We start from the raw sequence: 19,744 nt of genomic DNA, 5'->3' as shown, positions 1-19,744 counted from the left end.
CGCCGATTAGTATCGGACGATTTCCTTAAAAAAAAACATGTGATCGGCATATGCCGATAAACGCCTTTCAAAGCCGATCACAAAAAGCGATCGGCGTGCGGCGGCAAACCCTACATATGCGCTGTGTCACGTAGGGTTGCCAACACCGGTATTGAGCCGACAAGGGACGCACTCTCAAAATCAAAACTAGTCTGTAAAACCTCAATGGCTTCAGCTTGCCGTAGGCTGCGCCAATTGATGCCAGCGTCTCTGATCCCTCCCTTATCAAACCTATTGCTTGTCATTGTCACTGGCGGCAGCTAGCTAGCTAGCTCGAGTCATCCGCCCAGCTTCTCGTCTTCGGAATCCAAATGTGCCTTTTTACCACAGTGACGTTTTGTTTTTTAAAAAAAACAAGCAATGGAGCTCGTTTTTGTCCCACGGGAAAGTGGATATGACGTTCATGGGGTGCGTACTAACTTTTTCAAGTGTCGCTGAACGATTTTATGAACAACAAAAAATGTGGGTGACATGGCATGGCAGTTTTTTGTTACAAACCGTCCAACTGCTTGTGTAGCACAGTTGCAGGGCCCCCTTATACAGTAGATCCCCACTCTCTGCAGGGGTTACCTTCCGGGACCACCAGTGAATGGTGAGTAATTGACACGCCCATAAAAATGTCTATTTTTGCAATATGGCTCACTCCGTTTAAGTCGTAAATATGCCTCACACACACAATGATCACGAACAGCTGGATTGGGAGCCACGGTGTAGCCTTGAGCCTGGTTGTCAGGCTAGCGCTCGAGGCTAGCTGTCTAGAGAAGGCGGACATAAGCCAGTCGTAATTGCAGTCACGGCATACGATATTTATATATTTATTTAAATTTATATATTTATTTATATATATATATTTATATATACGATATTTCACTCGTGTTCATCTCGCTGCACGTTTCCATACCGGGTTGACTGTTGAAGCTCGCACTTGCAAAGGCACACAAACTTTTGCGTCTCCGCACAAAACTATGGTGCGTTCAAGGACTGCCCAAAAAAAGTGCGACATCTCAAAGACGACAAAATATTATCAGTGAAGCATAAAGACATAATTGTTTTGGACTTTGTGTATGCTGTACATTGAACCTGGATTATTATGTGAATGAGATGTATTTTCTGTGGGGGAAAAAGGCCCATTTTCTGAGAAAAGAATCCAAATAATGCGTGAATCAGAATGTGAGGGGATCCACTGTACTTTCATCATTCAATCGCTCCCTTGTCTGACCGCCCGCTTTGCATGTGTGCGGTTTGACTGTTTGCAAGTACCAACAATAACATCGTAAAATGACAAGTTGATCCTACGTAATACGTCACATTCACATTTGAACATATTTTTTGAAGATAAAAACAGTTACAGTTGATTTTCTTTGTGGGCCATGATGGCCTTTATGTACAGTAATAAGTGTGTGTGTGTGTGTGTGTGTGTGTGTGTGTGTGTGTGTCAGGTGTGGGAGGTAACCTGGTGGCAGTTCAGGCAAGTCGAATCTCCACCTACTTGCACATGAATGGTATACCAATGGGGGATCCCAACCCCACATCCAGAAACAGGAAGTGCCCTACGCCCTGCACCACCTTCTTCACCTCCAGTAAGTTCTTGGCACATATCAGCTTAAAACGTTATTATTAGTAGTTTTCTTACAGGTGGTTATTGATTAAACGTTAATAACGTGACTCACCATTTCTTTTTATTTTCTTTTAACGCAGTCACCACACCAGGGGTGTCCAAAGTGCAGCACAGCAGTAATTTTACAAGAATAAAGTCCAAATATGACAAGAACAAAGTTGTAATCTAACGGGAAAAAGTTGTAATTTTATGAGAATAATGTTATATGTTATGCTTAATATCCTCCAGAAAAATAAGGTCATTTTAGTGGCATAAAGTTGAAATATTAAAGAAAAGGTCTTTTTAAGTCATCATATTAAGAGAACCCAACAAAACAATGAATGAAGTCATTTAGGAACAACTGGGTTGCGCAAAAAGTTACAGTGCTTTGGGATTAAAGTTAAAATATAAGAACTACCAACAAGAACGTTTACAAGAAGAAAGGGGAAATGTTTGGGAGGAAAAAAACAGCAGAAATGGAAAAAACAGCTGTCATTTTACGTGAATAAAGTCGTAATATTATGAGGTCATTTTACTAGCATAGATTTGAAATATGAAAGAAATAATGTTGGGTTTTGTTAAAGTTGTAATATTATGAGGGACAAACAAATCAAAGTTGTCATTTTTAGAAAATGAGTTAATACTATCAGAATAAAGTCCAAATATGATGGCAATGAAGCCATAATATTACAAAAACAAAATTACAAAGATTATTTAAGAGGAAAGTTGAAACAGCTGGAAAATAATAAAAAAAACGCAAAGTGTGGGGAAAATAGATCAAATTGTGACGTCGATACTCTTAATAGGCTTCTTCTCCTGCAGTGTACCACAAGGCTGAGGTTTTTCTTGAAATGTACACAACTTCCTAGCAGCTTTACAAAACGTCAGAGTGGCCCTCGCATCCGTTTTTTTTACTATGTGGCCCTCGGTGGAAAAACTTTGGACGCCCCTGCACAACACTCACCCGACAGCCAGTCGGTGTTTGAAGAGCCAAAACAACAAGCCTCCATTGATTGACTGACACGAGGGGTTAAGTGTCCCACTGTGGTGCAGTGCTGCATTGAATCATACTAATTCCATGACATCGTGCATGGATGTCATGTCCGATGTGCATTTCTAATCATTAAAGCTCCTTGTATTATTCTGACACTAATATAAAGCCCCTCCCCCTCCTGTCTTTGCTCTCTAAGCTGTGAACTCCCGTTCGGCACGTGTGCTGTTCCTCCTGGTCGCCCCGGGTCACCTCGTCTTCCTCTACACCATCAACTCACTGAGGGGGGGACATACCACACTAACGCCCATCTTCATCACCTTCTACCTGGCCGCTGCCATGCTGCAGGTGAACATGCATCGTCATGACAATGTGTTGATTATTTCAGGGAGCATGGTGTGACGTGTACGTGCGGCGTGCATGTGTGAGGTGTATACCTGTATAGCCAGGTGAATGGGAGAAAAATCACAGTAATAAATAGTAATGTCGCTGTATGTGATGATCACTCCCTTATCAAACCTTTTGCTGCTCGATTTTTCCCGCAACTTTGTTTACACGCTTTGCCTCGTTGTCACGAGCTAGCTCGCAAGAGGACTCCAAATGTGACTTTGTGCCACGGAGGCATTTTGTTTTTCAAACAAACAAGTTAGTTCGGAGCTCGCTCACGTTCTTGGGGTGCGTTCTGACTTTTTCAAGCGTCACTGAACAATTTTGCTCTCTTGTTGTTATTATACTGATCATGTGGGGCTGGACGATATGGACCAAAACTCATATCCCGATATACTGAGGTTGAGTATCGATATGCGATACACGCATATATGCCGACATTTTTTCCACAAAGTGATTTTAGACAAAGCCAAATATGCGTGTGAAGTTGTTTTATTCAAATTTTTACAATCTTATCAAAAAATAGCCGCTGAAATAAAGTAGTCCATTCTCTTCAGTCTTAATCAGGCTGCACTCACGGTAGTCCCTCTGCAGCCGGGTTAGCGCCGTTAGCTCTTCCATGTTGTTGGGGAGAGATCTCACGTTCCCCGTGATGACAGACGGTAAACACGCTTCAACAAACCTCCGTATCTCCACGGGGATCCCCGGTCGCTCAGCGTAGCGAAGGGGTGTGTGGCTCAAAGCTAACAGCTGCTCCGAGTGTAAACAGTGGAGCCGTGAATGCAAGCGGCAAGCTACAAACGTAACAACACGGACATCCGTAGCGGCACGCTTGCTTCAGGGGTCGCTATACCACAAAAAACAATAATAAAGTAGGACTAAAGCATTATTAAACACTAAAAACGCTGCGGAAAATGCAGAGCTGCTGTAACGAGCTGCAACATCAAATCCAGACTACATCGATATGAACGATATGCTTGCTTTTGATATCGCGCTTAAAAGAAATATCGATATTTTAAAAATATGGCCCAGCCCTATAATGATGTCTTGTCCTGTTTGTGTGTGGAACACAAACACAGAGTGTGTCCAGCCTGAGGATGCTGATGCTGTCACAGGGTCTCCTCGCTCGCCAGCTGTTGTTGAGTAGCTCACAGAGGGTCAAAGAATTTTTTATTGTGACTGAATTCACACTTTATTCCTAACGACAAGTGAGCACAAAGTAGCATAAAGACGATGGTGTTTTCAACAAACTCTCTTCAACGCAATAGTCCAAACAAGCAGCACTTCCCTTGTAAGCTCCCCGCACCATGACACAGCAGTCCAGGCACAGTGAGGGGGAACCACCGCTGTGGCTACGGAGCCGAACGTCACCACGGCACACCACAGACATGTCTGCATGGCGGTGTGGCGTTTTCTTCTTGCGGGTGGCGCGAGTCAAGTGGCAACCAGCTTTGAGGGGCGTTACTGCCCCTCCCATTTTGGAGTTACGAACGTGATACGGCAACTGGATCAGCCCGATCTCGTGGCGGAAACTTTTATGTTAAGCAGGACAGATTCGTATTTAATGAAGATGTTTATTCTCATTCTATTATTCTGTTATATTCTGTTTATTTGTTATCTTCATCTAAAATGCCTTTTTTTCTGCAACTGAGCTGCTGTAACCACACAATTTCCCTTGTGGATCCGTAAAGTCTGTCTAAAGTCCGTAAAGTCCGAGTCTAAGTCTAAAAAATACGTTATTGATCAATTTATTTCCCATGAATTCGTATGACTCCAAAACATGCATCAAATTCAATTCCGGTTTGTGTCAAATAGTACAAAAATTGTTTCACACAAATAAAGGCAAAGTCTGCCCAAAAGTTAATTTTTTAATAATTACCTATTTGCACTCATCATTAATACATTGAAAAATGTAGAGTTCGTTCACGTGACTGGTATCGCCGATCGAACTCATGGATGATCGGAATCGGAGGCATAAAACACTGATTGGAGCAGCGAACAGAAGAATTAAAAACATGAATGTCACTAAACTTCCATAGGTTCCAAAATCCCTTCATCTCCATCCTGAGTAAAAGTCACAAGTGATGGCTGCTTTCGGTTTGGGCAACGTCGATAACCAGTACGTCCGAGGGGCGTCGACTCAAACGGGTTCCAACTCTGGACTGAATGGAAACGAAGCACATTGCATCGGGAAAAATGCTGCTGTTCAAGATGTCCAAGATACTGCTGCCAAATGACCGGGGGGGGGGTCACAGGATCTCGCGAGATTAAAACGTGATAAGATTTCTCAGTCTGGCGGGCACCAGGCCTGGGACTGGCGCCCATCAATTTATCGCCGTGTGCATGCGTGTGTGTTCTCCTCGTCTCCGCCTCCAGACAGGCAGGAAGAGAGTTCACTCTGAGCATCGGTTTCAGCACCTTGCTGTTGTTGTTCCATAGAACAACGGCATGAATGGAGTGACACCTTTTGTCAGTCGTACAGTCTCTTTGACTCGGCGGGTGGAGGCGGGGCCACTAGCATACGCACAGAGTGCAGAAGAGTGTGCTGTAGTAGAAATTAAATGAGTAGATTGCAATATTTTTTTGTTGTTCTTAAAAGTAAAGTTATCTCATGACCCTTGTTGACTGTTGTCCCCCCAGGTCATTATCCTTCTCTACCTGGCGGACTGGATGGTCCACTGGATGTGGGGCAGAGGGATGGACCCCGACAACTTCTCGATTCCCTACCTGACTGCTCTCGGTGACCTGCTGGGAACGGGCTTCCTTGCCCTCTGCTTCCACATGCGCTTCTTCATCGGGGACAGAGACTCCAATCTGGGCAACTGATTGCATCAGCAAACATTTGCCCGCCACACACGGACGCCGATGATGATGATGAGAACAGGAAGCCTCCTATGACAGGGCTAATCCCGCGTAGGGCTCTGATTGACGATGTAGTGCTCTAACAGGTCAGTAGTTTACATCTCCATGATAACTGATGCACGAAAGCCTGGAAATATTTGGAAACTCGTACTCAGCACCACAGACTTCGCTTCATTTTTATCCTTAATAACAGAGCACCCCGCCTCTGTTATTATTTTACTATTGTAAATGATTATTATGTTCGGTAAATAATACATTTGATGTAAATCGATATATATTCTATTTTGAGAGGCTATTCCTCATTATTTTCAATGGGGACACTAGCCGGTGTATCCATTTTTAATAGAGCAACAAATCCAAGATTGCAAAAAAAAACAAATAAACAAGAACAAGCCAAGATTGCTTAATCACCAAGTGCTTTGTCTTGAAATCCGATGAAATCAGTGAAATGCAAATGTGTTCTTTGTGCTTTCGAAGAGTGTACATGGCTGCTTCGCCACGAGGCTGCACCGCAAATGTCGCAGTTTGTGTCTCCTTTCATGCCATTTCAAGACATCTCGATTCTACTTCTCCTTCAGACGTCCGCCACAGTCATGAGGTGACACAACTTCCTGTTTTTGACCGAACCTGCAAAGCAAATAGTGCAACCGCAGCCTGATCCTGATTAGTCAAATGAAATGAAAATGCTACGACTTGCCGAACAATCCGCCAATGCGGCACGAAAGCAAGCTAGGTGTTGTGTTACGCAAGAGCTCAGCTAATGGAGCACAACATGATCATGAGTGAGGATGTGCTCGCAACAGTCGTTTGGTACCTGTCGTGTTTCACGTGACGACCCCCGCTGGCTGAAAGCAGCAACGTCATTAAAAAGATGTGACTTGGGGCCTGGCCCATTAGAAGAAAAATAAAAACCAGCACCAAAGACTCCCGTCAGTCCTCAGAGAGCTGAGAATGTGAGCACAAAGTTTTTCACCACTTTATATCCTGCGTTTAGTCATAGAATCCACATTTTCAAAAATGGACAGTTGGAGTTGCATTCATAGGACACCAATATGTGTTCCCTCTTTTATCACGGGGGGTAGGTTCCCAAAATAGCCCGCAAAAAGTAGCCAAATTAATTTTTTATATATGTTTTAAGGCCGTAAAAAGCCCTCACCGTACACTTGATACACTTTTCTCAGACAGGCAATAACATTTTCTCACATTTCTCTCGTTTAAACACTCTCAAAAAAGTTCTCAAAAACATTCGTTCGCATTTTTAACGGTCATGTTTGTTGTTGATGTTTGTTCACCAAGCGCTGAGATTTCGCATTTTGTTTGGCGGTCTTTGAACGCACCATAGTTGTTCTGAGTTGCAACAGTGACATTTATACGTACCAACCTGGCCTCGAAACTTGCAGGACTGTTTTTCCAAAACATATTCATGAATAAATCCTGCTGCTTCCTGGTTGAATTGGGCCTGTTATGAGCCCAAGAAAGATGCATACTTAAGCAAATATGGATCTTTTTGCCTACAATAAGCAATCTCAAGCATAAAAATGGCTAAATGAACAAAAATAGAAATATGTGATGATATGTCGTATTCCACACTGGTCACCAGGTGTCAGTAATGTTACTCTAATGTCCAATGAGACACACAAGCACCAGACCTGATCGCTGGAACAACGGGCTTTTATTGCAGGTTTGAAGGATCTCACAACAGGAACAATAATCCCTGACGCGGCCATAAGCCACACCAAGCTAAAACTCAACTCTGAACCCCCAGTGACACTTCCTGTCCGTCCCCTACTCCCCTTCCCCGGAGCACACAAGCTCATATTTTGCCATAAATGTCTTATTTTCTGTTATTATGTCTACTATATTGGCTAATACGTGCATAAAGGTGACTATAGGGGTGTTATGTCATGTCTGCAGGGCTCTAATAATGTTAAAAAACATATTTAGAAGCTTGTAAACAGGTTTTCTAAGCAATAACTGTGAAAATATTCCACTTATGACGGGCTTGGAACCAATTAACCGTGAGAAATGAGGGATTATTGCACATGTCCGAGCATACCTTGAATTTGAGAAGACTCTGGCCCATCACTGCCGAGTTTTTTGTCAAAACAAAATAAAAACAAGCCAAAACAAAATCTTTTACTGTCATGAGCTCCAACAACTGTCCGTGTTTTCCATCGCCCTCTCTTTGCTCGTAAGTGAGCGAGCAAATGGAGGCCTTTTAAGTTACAGAGAGACAACTAAACTGCATTTTGGACACTTGAACGACGGGGAGTCCATAAAGGTTTCTTGGCTAGAACCTGCACGACACGCTTGAACGAGACGCCACTCGTCAGACTTGTGTGTTGTCTCGAAGGGGCCAGAAGGATGCATGTGCACATCCTGCGAATGTGAAACATGTTGTCCGTCAATCTGATGTTCAGAGGAAAAAAAAAGTTAAAATTGTGATTTTTTTGTTTGTTTGTTTGTTTTGTAATTCTTTGATCTAATCACAACTCATCTTGGTGATCACGAACGTGATGTAAAAAAAAAGAAAAAAAAAGCAACTACTTAAATGAAAAGTGCACTTTTTGCAAAAAAAAAAATTGCCCATCTTTCACAATCCTCACGTGAGACATGAACACACGCTACTACCTGCTGTGAGCCTCGCCGTGACATTTTGGTCATTTTAAGCATTACCGGAACTTTCTTTCTGGGTGCATTGATTTCACATAGCAGCATAGAAAGGATCGCTACACCTAGCGTTCATTTTTCCAAACTCAAAAACACAACAGCAGTGGCGGCAGCGCCAACCTTTCGGTAGTGGCCTGAGGCGTTGTGAGCGAATTGTACAGTGAAGCTAGTTGCCAGCCGGCTACTAGCTAGCCCGTGCGTTGTGGCGAGGTGTCACTACGCCAGTAATGTAGTTCTTGGGCATAACAGCTATTTTTCTAAAGGCAACCCCTTCAGCACCAGCCATTTTAGACAATCTAGACTGATCTTTCAAGGCACACGGAATATTGTGTTTATGGTTTTATAAACGTGGAACCTACCAGAAGAAAGATTAGACTTCCCGTCTTTCATCAGAAGAAAAAAGTTTGTTTTTGTTGTTGTTGTGTTGATCTTTAGAACACACAGAAAACATGTGTTCATGTCTCACAAAAGGCTCGTGAATGATGTGTGAACTTGTCCTTTCAATCTGATACGTTTGCGCAGGTCCTGTATTTTTTAAAGTGCACACAAGAGGGCGCCGTAACTGCAAATGTTTTGAGCATTTCCGTGTTATCTGGGTTCCAATCCACCTTTGGGGACGTAAGATGTTGTTTAGCTTTTACAGCATTTCACGTGCTACTTCTGGAAGAGGGCAGATCATGCTTTGTCTATTTATTTTTAGAAGCGCACAAAGCAATTTGTACATACTATATTTATTCTATATGTAAGGTTGTTATGATGTCATTTCATTGTGACTCTGTTACTTTTTTCTTCTTTTTTGTGCAAATGACCAGTAGAGCTTTTTTTGCCACTTGCTACGATAGCGACGAACTATTGCACGGTGCCTAACACACGTCACACTTATGCAACACACAGGGACACCTCTAAGACATAGAATGGCCTTAACCTCCATGAGCCTCAGAGTTGGTAGCTTCTTTAATCAGCCTTGATTAATAAATGATGTACAGTACCTTGATTGTGACGTGCCATGTAACGTAGTAACTTTGTGTGATGCAACAGGCAGTGACAGTATGTACGTCAACACCTCAGAAGGTTGGCTACACGGGCCGCCAGGAGGGGCTGGGGACAAAAATGATGAGCATAAACAACGGATTTCACGCCAGGAACCCTGCAGTGTTTCATCAAAAATAAATAAATAAACACAACACTTTTGATTTGCTTGCTCCCATTTTTCACGAGCCAATGCAGTTAAACTGGTACCTTTTGGATTGGCCTTTTGGTATAGCCACCCTTAGGCATCCCTGTTTTTGCTGTCATTTTTCACAAACCGGTGCGGTTAAACTGCACTTTTCGGAGTGGCGTTTTGTTGTAGCCACCCAAAGGCACACTTGTGTACTAGTCATGCTATGACAACTATCAGCATTCTGAGTGCCACCTGATAGATTTGTGGACAAAATTTGAGAGAGGCGGGCCTTTTGCGCACACAGAACAAGTTCAAGATATCTTGAAAAATGGGAGCAAAAACAAAATTGTTGTGGTTATATATATTTTTGCTCACATTTTTCACAAACCAATGCATTTAAACTGCACTTTTGGAGGGGCCTTTTGTTGTAGCCACCCTAAGGCTCACCTGTGCACTAATCATGCTGTGTAGTATCAATATTATCAGAATTAAAAGTGCTCCCGAGGCTTGTGGACAATATTTGGGAGAGACAGGCCTTTTGCGTACATGGAACAACTTCCAGATCTCGTGAAAAATGGGAGCAAAAACAAAAGTGTTGCGTTTATGTTATTTTGCACTGCAATGTAAAGAGTTCTTCAGCCACCAGCCGCCTGAACTCACCATGAACCAGGTGGACCCTGAGGCTACGTCAACTTCTTTTTTTTTTAACGCATATTTTTCAGTGGGTTTTGGCCTCACGCCCCACACGCAAATGCAGCTTTTTGTCCTTCAAAACTGAGCTTTTAGAAAAGTTTTTCCTGCTGTGGGCTCCGTGGACGCACCTCACATCTCACCATATCGGCCAACAGAGGCTGTGGTTGCTTTTTCAGGCTTCCGATTGGCCAAAATGCGCATGACAGCCGGTGAATGTGTTTTTATTTGGGCAGAGACTGTTTTTGTTCTAAAAACAACACTGGTGTGGATGGGCGGGGCAAATGTGGCCTAAGTGGTTTGATTCCGACACACTGTGACCTCCAAATGTGTCCTGGTACGTTTGCTGCATGAGATATAAAACAGTAAAAACTGCATGTGCAGCCTCAGCAGGGCTGATGTCTGTGGCTTATTTCCTGATTGGCTGGAATTAAAGGACTTGTATTTCATGCCCGTCTACAGCGGTACTGACTGTTCTTCTCTCAGTGTGCCCGTTTATACGGTGGAACTTGCGTCACCCGCCGAGATCGGATCTCGTACTGTCTCTCTGTGCATCCAAAATGCTGGCAATAAAATGCACCAGCGTTGCAGATCGATCCACCCATGAGCATAAGAAGTTAATACTGTGCAATAAAAAGTCAAAATGATGACATAAAAACATCATAATTATGAGATAAAAACCAGAAATGATGAGATAAAATATTGAAATTACAAGAGAAAAAGTCATAATTATGAGATAAAAAGACAAAATTATGCAATAAAAAGTCAAAATTATGACATAAAATGTCAAAATTAAAAGATAAAAACTAGAAATTTTGAGATAAAATATTGAAATTAAAAGATAAAAAAAGGTCATAATTATGAAATAAACAGTCAAAATTGTGACATAAAGTCAGAATTATCAGATAAAAAAAGTCAAAGTTACGAGATAAAAAGTCATAATTAGATAAAAAAAAGTCAAAGTTTTAAGAAAGTCATAAAAAGTCCTAATTATGATCTAATAAATCGAAATTATGAGATAAGTCATAAATATGGAACAGGAAAATCAGAATAATGAGATGAAAACATTTTAAATTATGATATAAAAAGTCAGAAGTAAAGGATAAAAAAGAAAAAATTATGAGATAAAAACTCTAGAGATAAAAAGCCAGAAATGGGAGGTAAAAGACCAGAAATATCAGATAAAAAATGTGATAAAAAGTCCAAATTATGAAATAAGAAAGTCATAATTATGAGATAATAAGTCATAATGGTGAGGGACAAACTGCGCATCTGCCATGCGGCTGCCATGCGACCGCCATGCAGCTGCCATGCGACCGCCATGCAGCTGCCATGCGGCTGCCATGCAACCTCCATGCGACCACCATGCGACCGCCATGCGACCGCCATGCAGCTGCCATGCGGCTGCCATGCAACCTCCATGCGACCACCATGCGACCGCCATGCGACCGCCATGCGACCGCCATGTGACGAAGGCTTCAGTGAAGAAGGCTGCAAAGCCAGTTGGCTTCTCATCATTTGGACTTTTCATCCCATCATCCGACTTACCATCAGGACATTTTTTTTTCCTTCAGAGGCGGAAACGCGCTTCCATAGTTTGTGCCTGCCTAATCCGCTGCCTCAAAGACAACACCATCAAAACCGAAGTCCAAATGATTCGCGTTCTGAGTCAAATGAACTTAAACGTGTTAAGTTGCTCCAAGGTCACATTGTGATGTTGGGTCTCACTACGCTTTGTTTTCCCGATGAAGTAACCCTGCTGAATTCATCTGTTGGAGACAATTCGACATTTATTAGCCCAAGTGGTTTGACACCGCAGCTTTAATAGCGTTATTAAGTCATGCTAGACGTGGTACGTCTGCCACACGTGCGCATGACAGTAGAACATCAGCCCACACCCGTTTGGTTAACGTGCTTCCAAAGCTAACTAACTAACTTACAACAGGAATATGAATGAAACGTCGCTGCGTTGTTACCCTGGAAACAGAAGACTGCTGGACTCTCAGTCACACCGCTGGACAATTTAGAGCAGTACACACACATAAAGCGAAGCTCGCTGAAAAAGAGCAGCTTTGTTAACAGGAGATGAGCAGAGGGCTTGTCTGAGGCTGGTGTGTGCTCTCCCGCTCATCCCCTTTGTCCTCGCCTCCTTCGCCAAGGTAACCACTGGAGGACAACTGCATGTACAGGGCGTCCGCTACCTGCAGCACCTGACACGGACCTGCAAGGAGAAATGCCACAAAAGGCTAAGCAGAAATAGTAATAAAAAGAATAAATGAGCGCAGTAAGCCCTCATTTGTTGCAGTTCATTCATTCCATGATAAGTGAATTTCCATGAAGTAAGAGTCCTTACTTAGAAACGAAATGTTTTCATCGTTATAGAGCATAGAAAACCTGTTTATGACTTTCTAAATGTAGTTTCTAACATTATTAGAGCCCTCTGGACATGAAATAACACCCCTATACCCCTATTGGGAGACTTCCTTCTTTTTCTTCTGGACTGCGTACTTCCTGCGCTGGATATTGCATCACCGTGTCATCAGGATGGCAGCCTTTTTATCTGGAACGGACGCAGGGCAGCACGTCTTCACCCAGCGTGCTCGACGTCACTGCCTTGCATAGTCCACACCCTCAACGGCAGCTCAGACCCGCACAACACACGTGTCGCTACGGTAACATTGCTGACACCCGGTGACCGGTGTACACATCACACGTCTTTCAATGCATCTTCCGAATGCCTTATAGTTGTATTTTTGTTCATTTAGCCATTTTTATGCTTAAATTAGGCAAGGAATACATACAATTTGCTTAACTTTGCATATGTTTTTACTAATAATGGCAGCAATAATTGATGCATTTCTTGGTAAAAGCGTGCTAAAGTGGCGAGGAAGGACTGTCTGTCAAATTGCATAAGAGGTGTACCATCTCCATGTTTGCTGCACATGTCCAGAGTGTCCATCATTATTGTGCCCAGCTCCCGGCGGGACACCCTCTGGAGAGGACAGAGAGTTACTGTGAGGATTACACCGAAACACATAAAAGGATAAACACTAGAGGGCGCCACAGGGATGTATGGGGGGAAAGAGGTCACCTTATTACGTAGCTGCAGCAGCAACAGGAGGGAATCTCGAAACTTTTCCTCCAGTAAAGACAGCCTCGCCCTCTCTTTGTCTTCCTGCGTTGCCTTGGCGGCCTCTGGCTCTGGTGTCTGACGAGACGAGGGGGGGCGGGGAAGAAGGAATAATCAACTCATTCAATCCCAAAGAGGTCCAAAGAGGTACTGATACGTTTTTAGCATCCCGAACGCCCGACCAACAAGGTATTTATACGTCTTTTACGTTTGTTTGCACGAGAGGAGATGAAAAAGAGGAGATGATGCAACTCCCCACGAATGCGTCAGAGCACTTTTAAGACACAAAAACGGCCACAAGGTGGCAGAAGTGCGTTTGAAAAGAGCTGGGCAGGGATCATGCCAATGCAACAATCACACAGGAAGGAGGAAGTGAGCGCGCGTGGAGGAGCGCCGCGTGCAGAAGGTTACACGTTGTGGGGAAATTTTAACGCATGCACACACACACACTCATGCGCGCGCGCGTGCACACACATAGTTCAGTTACAAATGTGATAATTGTCATATAATAATAGTTCGTGGTGTTAAATAAATTGTTATTTTGATGTAAAACATCCCCTTTTTTGTGTTGTTCAAGTTGTGGTATAGTTGTTTCGATATTTGAGCTGTCACAAAAGCAAACAATATTTGTTTCAAAGTGAAAGTTATGCTTGAAATGTATCCTTTCACTTTTTCTTTTTAGTCAGGAACCGATATTTTCCTGAAACCTACCTATGTTCTACTGCTGATTACCAAAGAACAGAAAATGTAGAAGCAAACTATTTTTTTCTGATGAAAGACAGGAGTCTAATGTTTCTTTTGGTAGGTTCCGTGTTTATATAACCTTAAGACAAAATATTCTGCGTGCCTTGAAAGATCAGTCAAAATCGTCCATAACAGCTGAAGGGGTTGTCTTTTGAAAAATGGCTGGGGTTGAATGAGTTATGCATATTCATCAGCATCTTTCATTATCACTCAGTAGTGGCTAGTACTCAGACATTTAAAAATGCTTTTAATAAGTGTGAGAGGCATATTAGAGTAAATAAAATGGGCATTTTTAGGGCTTTTTATGGGTACGTCCATTATTCGCAATATTTTTGTGAAGTTATGATTGAGTCCCATCAACTCTGCCCGGCAACAGTGGTGGTTGTGGACGTCTGGGGGCCCTAAGCAGGATCTGGCCTGGATACTTAACCATTTCCATGTCCTTCCCACACCGTCAGCAGCTTTCCAGGAATCAACAGGTGACAACTGATGATGTCAGTGTTTTGGCGCCCCCTGGTGGTCACAGTTTGGTGTGCCGCAAGTATTTTACATCGTAACAACAACACGTGAGCTCTGCAGTTAGAGTTTAACCTTGAATGCAATCAGCTGCCTTTCAATGTGCGTTCTGAGCAAAACATTCAAATCAGGAATCACCCACTTTTTCCTCCCCCCTGCCGACCGTGCTTGCTGAGAGCTCCTGCTTGAGTCTCTTCCAGCTGCAGCCTTTGCCACAGTCGTGCGATTGGTTGGTGCGCGTCTTCACCTCCGGGAGGCGGTGTTGTCCTTCCTGAGTCGCCCCCCTGTCGCCCTCTTCCTCTTCATCAGAGGCAGCTCTGCCCTCCACTGCTCTCTGCAGACACTCAGCATCTGAAACAAGCCAAACATCTGCTTTTGCTGAGCACGCTTTAAACGCCACACTGACTCTGTGATTTCATGTGGAAGTCACAGTAAAAACTACGCACGACGGCGATGGAAGTCGATTTTTATTCCTGTGGAAGGGTCGTTGCAAGTGAGGGAGATTATTATTGAGTCTCAATAATGCGACCACTAGGCTGTTTAGTTATCACTGTCCATTTCGTAGGAGCACCTCCTTTCACGCGCTCAAAGATGCCACCTTTATCCTTCATGATGTTAGCTTGGATCAGACATGCGCTCGTTGGGATCGGCGTTCTCCACTTTCCTGAGCTCTTCACAATGCCTAATTTCACTTTCACTTTCTGCCATCAGAAGAGTCTGCCTCACGCTTGGGAGACACAATGAAGGGAAACGTTAAATGAAAAGAACGAAAGTCACAGTGTCGTTCGTCAGTGTAGTTTCCAGTTCTGGGCCATTCCACCGATTCGGTGCCTTCAAAATAAACTTATGTTTCTGTCCTTTTTTCAACGAGACATTGAATGCTACACTTACTGTAATTATTCAAACTGCGTACTGGCCCCTCTCAGAGAACGTTGTTATTTTTGTACAAGCTTCCCGAGCCGGCAGCGTCCAAACGTTTCCCACCGAGGGCCGCGTCCTCTCGTTGGTATTTTGTAAAGCACCACATGTGCTAAGACAAAAAACTGCATCCCAGCTTTGTGACGTACGTGAAAAAGACTATTATTAGTACCGACTTCTCAGCTTTCATCTTTAATAATCTTTGTAAATTTTCCAGGCCTGTCAAAAATAACGCGTTAATGGCGCTAACTTATTTATTCCATTTTTTACGTTACGTTTTTTAGTGTGATTAATGTATGCGCACCGGACGACGGACGGAAGCACAGTGGCGCGTCCCCACAGTGGCGCGTCCCCACAGTGGAGCGTCTCCACAGTGGCGCGTCCCCACAGTGGCGCGTCCCCACAGTGGCGCGTCCCCACAGTGGCGCGTCCCCACAGTGGAGCGTCTCCACAGTGGAGCGTCCCCACAGTGGAGCGTCTCCACAGTGGAGCGTCCCCACAGTGGCGCGTCCCCACAGTGGCGCGTCCCCACAGTGGCGCGTCCCCACAGTGGCGCGTCCCCACAGTGGAGCGTCCCCACAGTGGCGCGTCCCCACAGTGGAGCGTCCCCACAGTGGAGCGTCCCCACAGTGGAGCGTCCCCACACCATCACGCAGCCTCTTGACGCTCTTTTCTGACCTCATTCTGACGTGAACACATCAGCAGCAGTGCAACTCCAACACCGTACGCTGTATGTACCTCCGACTCACACACGTCTTTAGTCTGCTCATCCGGGGGACGACACGTCCTCAGTCTCATTACAAGAACACGAGATGCATTCAGGGACATGAAATAAACAAAATAAACAGGAAAAAAAGAAAAGCAAGAAGCGGATGATCTTGTCACTCACTTCGTAACTCTTAATGTACAATTTGCTACATTTAAGTATGTTTTCTTTTTGTACGGGATGATTCATGTATGGGAAACGTGGAAACGTGGTACCATGTGATTTAAAGATTCCTTACCCGTCTTACCCGAGTAGATCGCGACTCCTTTGCGTGAGGCGGCATCAGGGAGACAGACACGGCTGAATCTGGTGGCAGGAGCGACAGACAACAGCCGTACTTCAACAGCAGTGTGGGCGGAGGACCTGCTAACAGCTGCCGTACGGTACCTGTACCGCTCCAGTTCTGTCTCCAGCTGGCTGATCCTGGACTGAAGCTGCGGCACGGATTCGGCTTGCTCCTGAATCATTCTGACCTTCTCCAGCCCCAAGCTCAAAGCCTCTCTGGCCTCCTCTGCTCGCCTCCTGGTGGAGATGGTGACCGGTGTAGGAATGCATTGAAATCATTGTATTGAACTGGAATCCAACCTAATGTGGATGTTCTCCCTCCTCAGAGCAGACTCCAACGCCTGAAGCTTTCGCACTTCTTGGTAGGCCCATCGCAACTCCTCCTCCAGATGCTGATTGAACTTGATGGCCTCTTCCAGCTGTCCGTCGCGAGAGGATCGAATCAGCTTCAACTCTCTCAAGAGCGGGTCCCACGTGTCCCACCTCCTCCCTGGCCTCCTCACACCGTCTCCTCCGTCGGCACGTCCTTTAATGCGGCGTGTGGGCACCAGCTTGCCTTGTACGAGGGAGACGGAGGTTGCGGGTGACGGAACAGCCTTCGGAGTCGGGAGCGTGCGGCCTTTCTCTCGTCTCAGAGCCACTTCAAGGGCCAGGCAGCGGGCGTCGCTCCCTTGCAGTGCTGAGCGCAGGTCCTCCACCAGCTCCCTGAGAGCTGCTAACTCCTCTGGTATTGGAGAGCAGAAGGAGTAGCGAAGGGGAGAACTGGTAAACATGACATATTTCACTTTATGTAGAAGGAAATGACAGGCCTGTGGCGTAAAAAGGTCTTCTAACATTCGTAGCTCGGACCAATTAAATCAAATTAATTAATGATGCCTAAAACTGACATGCTGGTTGATCGGTGGCTTTTTGTCATAAACGCAAGAAGAACGCAGAGAACTGTCTTCAAAGACGAGAGTCAGTGGCCAACGGTCTCCAAATGGAAGGCCTGACCCTAACTTTAGAAAAGCCTCCATTTTTGTAGCGTCTCTGTCACATTTGAAATGGGAGGGAAGGACTCAAGGTATGTCCTCACTGCTCCCATGCATACCATGTGAGACCAAAAGGAGCGTTTCTCTTCTCTCTCAGCTTTTTATGATGTTCATTTCCACTTCCACGGCGATGGCTTTCCTTTTCTTTGGCGCGCTTGCACTCAGACGACATTACGAAAAGCAAAAAGTGAACTAATAAGCTTCATATTATCCTTCCAGTGTAGCTGCAGGCATGTACTGCATTCTTTCCAAGCGCTCTAACTACTGTAGCTCTCCAGCGAGTCTCGTGTTTACGGACCAAAATGAAGTTTTTAATCAATGATTAGGAGTGCGTTCGTAAGAACTCGGAACGTCATAAACCGAGGACCACCTGCATTCACTGTGAAAGCACAGATGTGCTGCTTGATGGGTGGGCGTTTGTCATTAACGCAAGGAAGTCCTGCGCCACAGAGCCAAGGAAAACTCGCACTGTGCATTGATCAACGTGACTCTGACATTTTTTCTGTCTTTATGCGGCAAACAATGATGACACCGGTCTTTAAAGGCAAGGTGCGGTGTCAGGAAGCCATGGAGCTTCGCTTGCAAGGAGTGAGTGAAGACTCTGAGCTCGTGTGACCAAGTGGCACATCTTTGGAACGCCTGATCCTAACTTTAGAAAAACCTGACTCAAATCCTTAGTTCCTCTGGTATCATTGCCAAGTTTAAAGGGGGATTAGGTAAGGACTTGAGTATGTTCCAGTCCATACCTCCAAAGTAGTTATTTTGAAGGCACAACACACACGAACAGGGGAAAAAAGTCCTTCTTTTTTGGTGTATTCAAGCTCTTTTTTGTCAGTGTCAGAAGCACTTACACAGATTGCGGCTTGATTGTTGCTCAAAGGGGCCCAAAGCCACAGCCTTAAATTGTTCAAGAACAAATTAAATACTTTGGGTAGTACTTTTTTTAAATTTTTTTTACCTCAAATAGACTGAAAATGATCTCGTAAGCAGCGACCATCATGATTAATAACGTTACGAACGTGTCTTCGCACTTCTGGCAGTCAAACATCCAAACATACCCGAATCCGTGTCCTCTGCGGTGGATCTGCTGTGATTCCTTGTCAGATCAAACGTGACATCTTTTCTCCTCCTCAGACGAGGCCACCGTAGAAGAATCTGTCTCTCCACCAGCTCGGTCTCCTCAGTGACGGGCAGCCGCCAGCCACAGTCCCCGGTGCCCCTTTGTGCGGTGCGCACACGAAAGAAGCCGCACAGACGCGCATGGAAGTCCTTAAAAGTTAACTGACAAGGCAACCCGGAGCAAACATCGCCGAACTCTTCCTCGTCGCCATCTCCATCCCAGGTTTCTTTCATGCTCTTCTGACCCTTCCGGGCTCCGATGACACCCAGGACGGTGCAGAGTGTCGTGAAGTCCTCCGCCGACACTTTATCTTCCCGGTTAGGGTAAGCAAGATGGTGGAAGACCTCCTGCAAGTATTGGTCTATCCCGGTGGCCAGGACGACTATTTCATTCTCCACGCCGGGATTGGGGTTGTGGTGGTGGGCCAAGGCGCACCGGAGCCATTCGCTCCTCCGCGCTGCTCGTGGCCAAGGCTGGATGCACCTCATAGCTGAGTTTGCTAAATATCAGCCAACAATCCAAAGTTAAAGGATTCTGCACCAAATTCCTTGGAAAACTAACCTTGACTTCATTCCCGGATCATCAAAACTACATCTGATCCCTTCAACAGAAAAGTCGGGGGTGGGCAGATCGAGCCAAATATCGATAGTGTCGATACCGAGGGTTGTAGCGCTACTTGGCCGATACTAGTGTAATGAGATCGACATTTTTCCGTCAAGGAGGTCATTTTATTATTTTGTTGACATTGTTGCACTTTTGTATCATTAAACTAAACACAAATACGTTAATGTTGTTGTCTGAAGTCCTTCTAATGATAAGCATTATTACGATGGCCA

At 44.6% G+C, this 19,744-nt stretch overlaps 2 protein-coding genes across 5 annotated transcripts in view; one reads left to right on the top strand and one right to left on the bottom strand.

Moving 5' to 3' along the window:
• The window catches only part of slc41a1 (solute carrier family 41 member 1), a 32,508-nt gene extending 21,661 nt beyond the window's left edge, over positions 1–10,847 (top strand). The window contains exons 10-12 of the mRNA XM_054784774.1: positions 1,479–1,619; positions 2,827–2,975; positions 5,655–10,847. Coding sequence (XP_054640749.1) covers positions 1,479–1,619; positions 2,827–2,975; positions 5,655–5,840 — 476 coding nt within the window. The 3' untranslated portion in view covers positions 5,841–10,847. The remainder of the gene's footprint in view (positions 1–1,478; positions 1,620–2,826; positions 2,976–5,654) is intronic.
• A 1,142-nt stretch (positions 10,848–11,989) lies between these two features.
• si:ch211-112f3.4 (EF-hand and coiled-coil domain-containing protein 1) lies at positions 11,990–19,517 on the bottom strand. Of its 4 annotated transcripts, none has more exons than XM_054783497.1 (8): positions 18,847–19,517; positions 17,058–17,481; positions 16,860–16,994; positions 16,711–16,778; positions 14,931–15,139; positions 13,490–13,606; positions 13,321–13,390; positions 11,990–12,619 (listed from the first exon to the last, which is right to left on the bottom strand). In XM_054783497.1, exons 1-8 carry the CDS (start codon positions 19,394–19,396, stop codon positions 12,474–12,476), a joined length of 1,719 nt encoding a protein of 572 aa, XP_054639472.1. In that variant the 5' UTR covers positions 19,397–19,517; the 3' UTR covers positions 11,990–12,473. The 4 variants fall into 4 exon arrangements, with proteins under 4 accessions (XP_054639472.1, XP_054639473.1, XP_054639470.1 ...); XM_054783498.1 differs by having other exon boundaries at positions 16,720–16,778; XM_054783495.1 differs by having other exon boundaries at positions 16,711–16,994.
• Between the last annotated feature and the right edge of the window lie 227 nt (positions 19,518–19,744).

Source organism: Dunckerocampus dactyliophorus, chromosome 8, assembly GCF_027744805.1.
Source record: "Dunckerocampus dactyliophorus isolate RoL2022-P2 chromosome 8, RoL_Ddac_1.1, whole genome shotgun sequence".
NCBI classification, from domain to species: Eukaryota; Metazoa; Chordata; class Actinopteri; order Syngnathiformes; family Syngnathidae; genus Dunckerocampus; species Dunckerocampus dactyliophorus.
The sequence above is the reverse complement of the archived record's forward strand: the minus strand, read 5'-3'. Positions and strand labels throughout refer to the sequence as shown.

Bases quoted from the DNA above. Each gene is read 5' to 3' on its own strand.
- si:ch211-112f3.4 (XM_054783495.1), bottom strand. From the start codon at position 19,396: ATGAGGTGCATCCAGCCTTGGCCACGAGCAGCGCGGAGGAGCGAATGG. The intron at 16,995-17,057 runs GTTGGATTCCAG...CATCTCCACCAG, and splicing joins AGGGAGAACATCCACATTAG to GAGGCGAGCAGAGGAGGCCA. The intron at 15,140-16,710 runs GTAAGGAATCTT...GGCTTGTTTCAG, and splicing joins GATCTACTCGGGTAAGACGG to ATGCTGAGTGTCTGCAGAGA.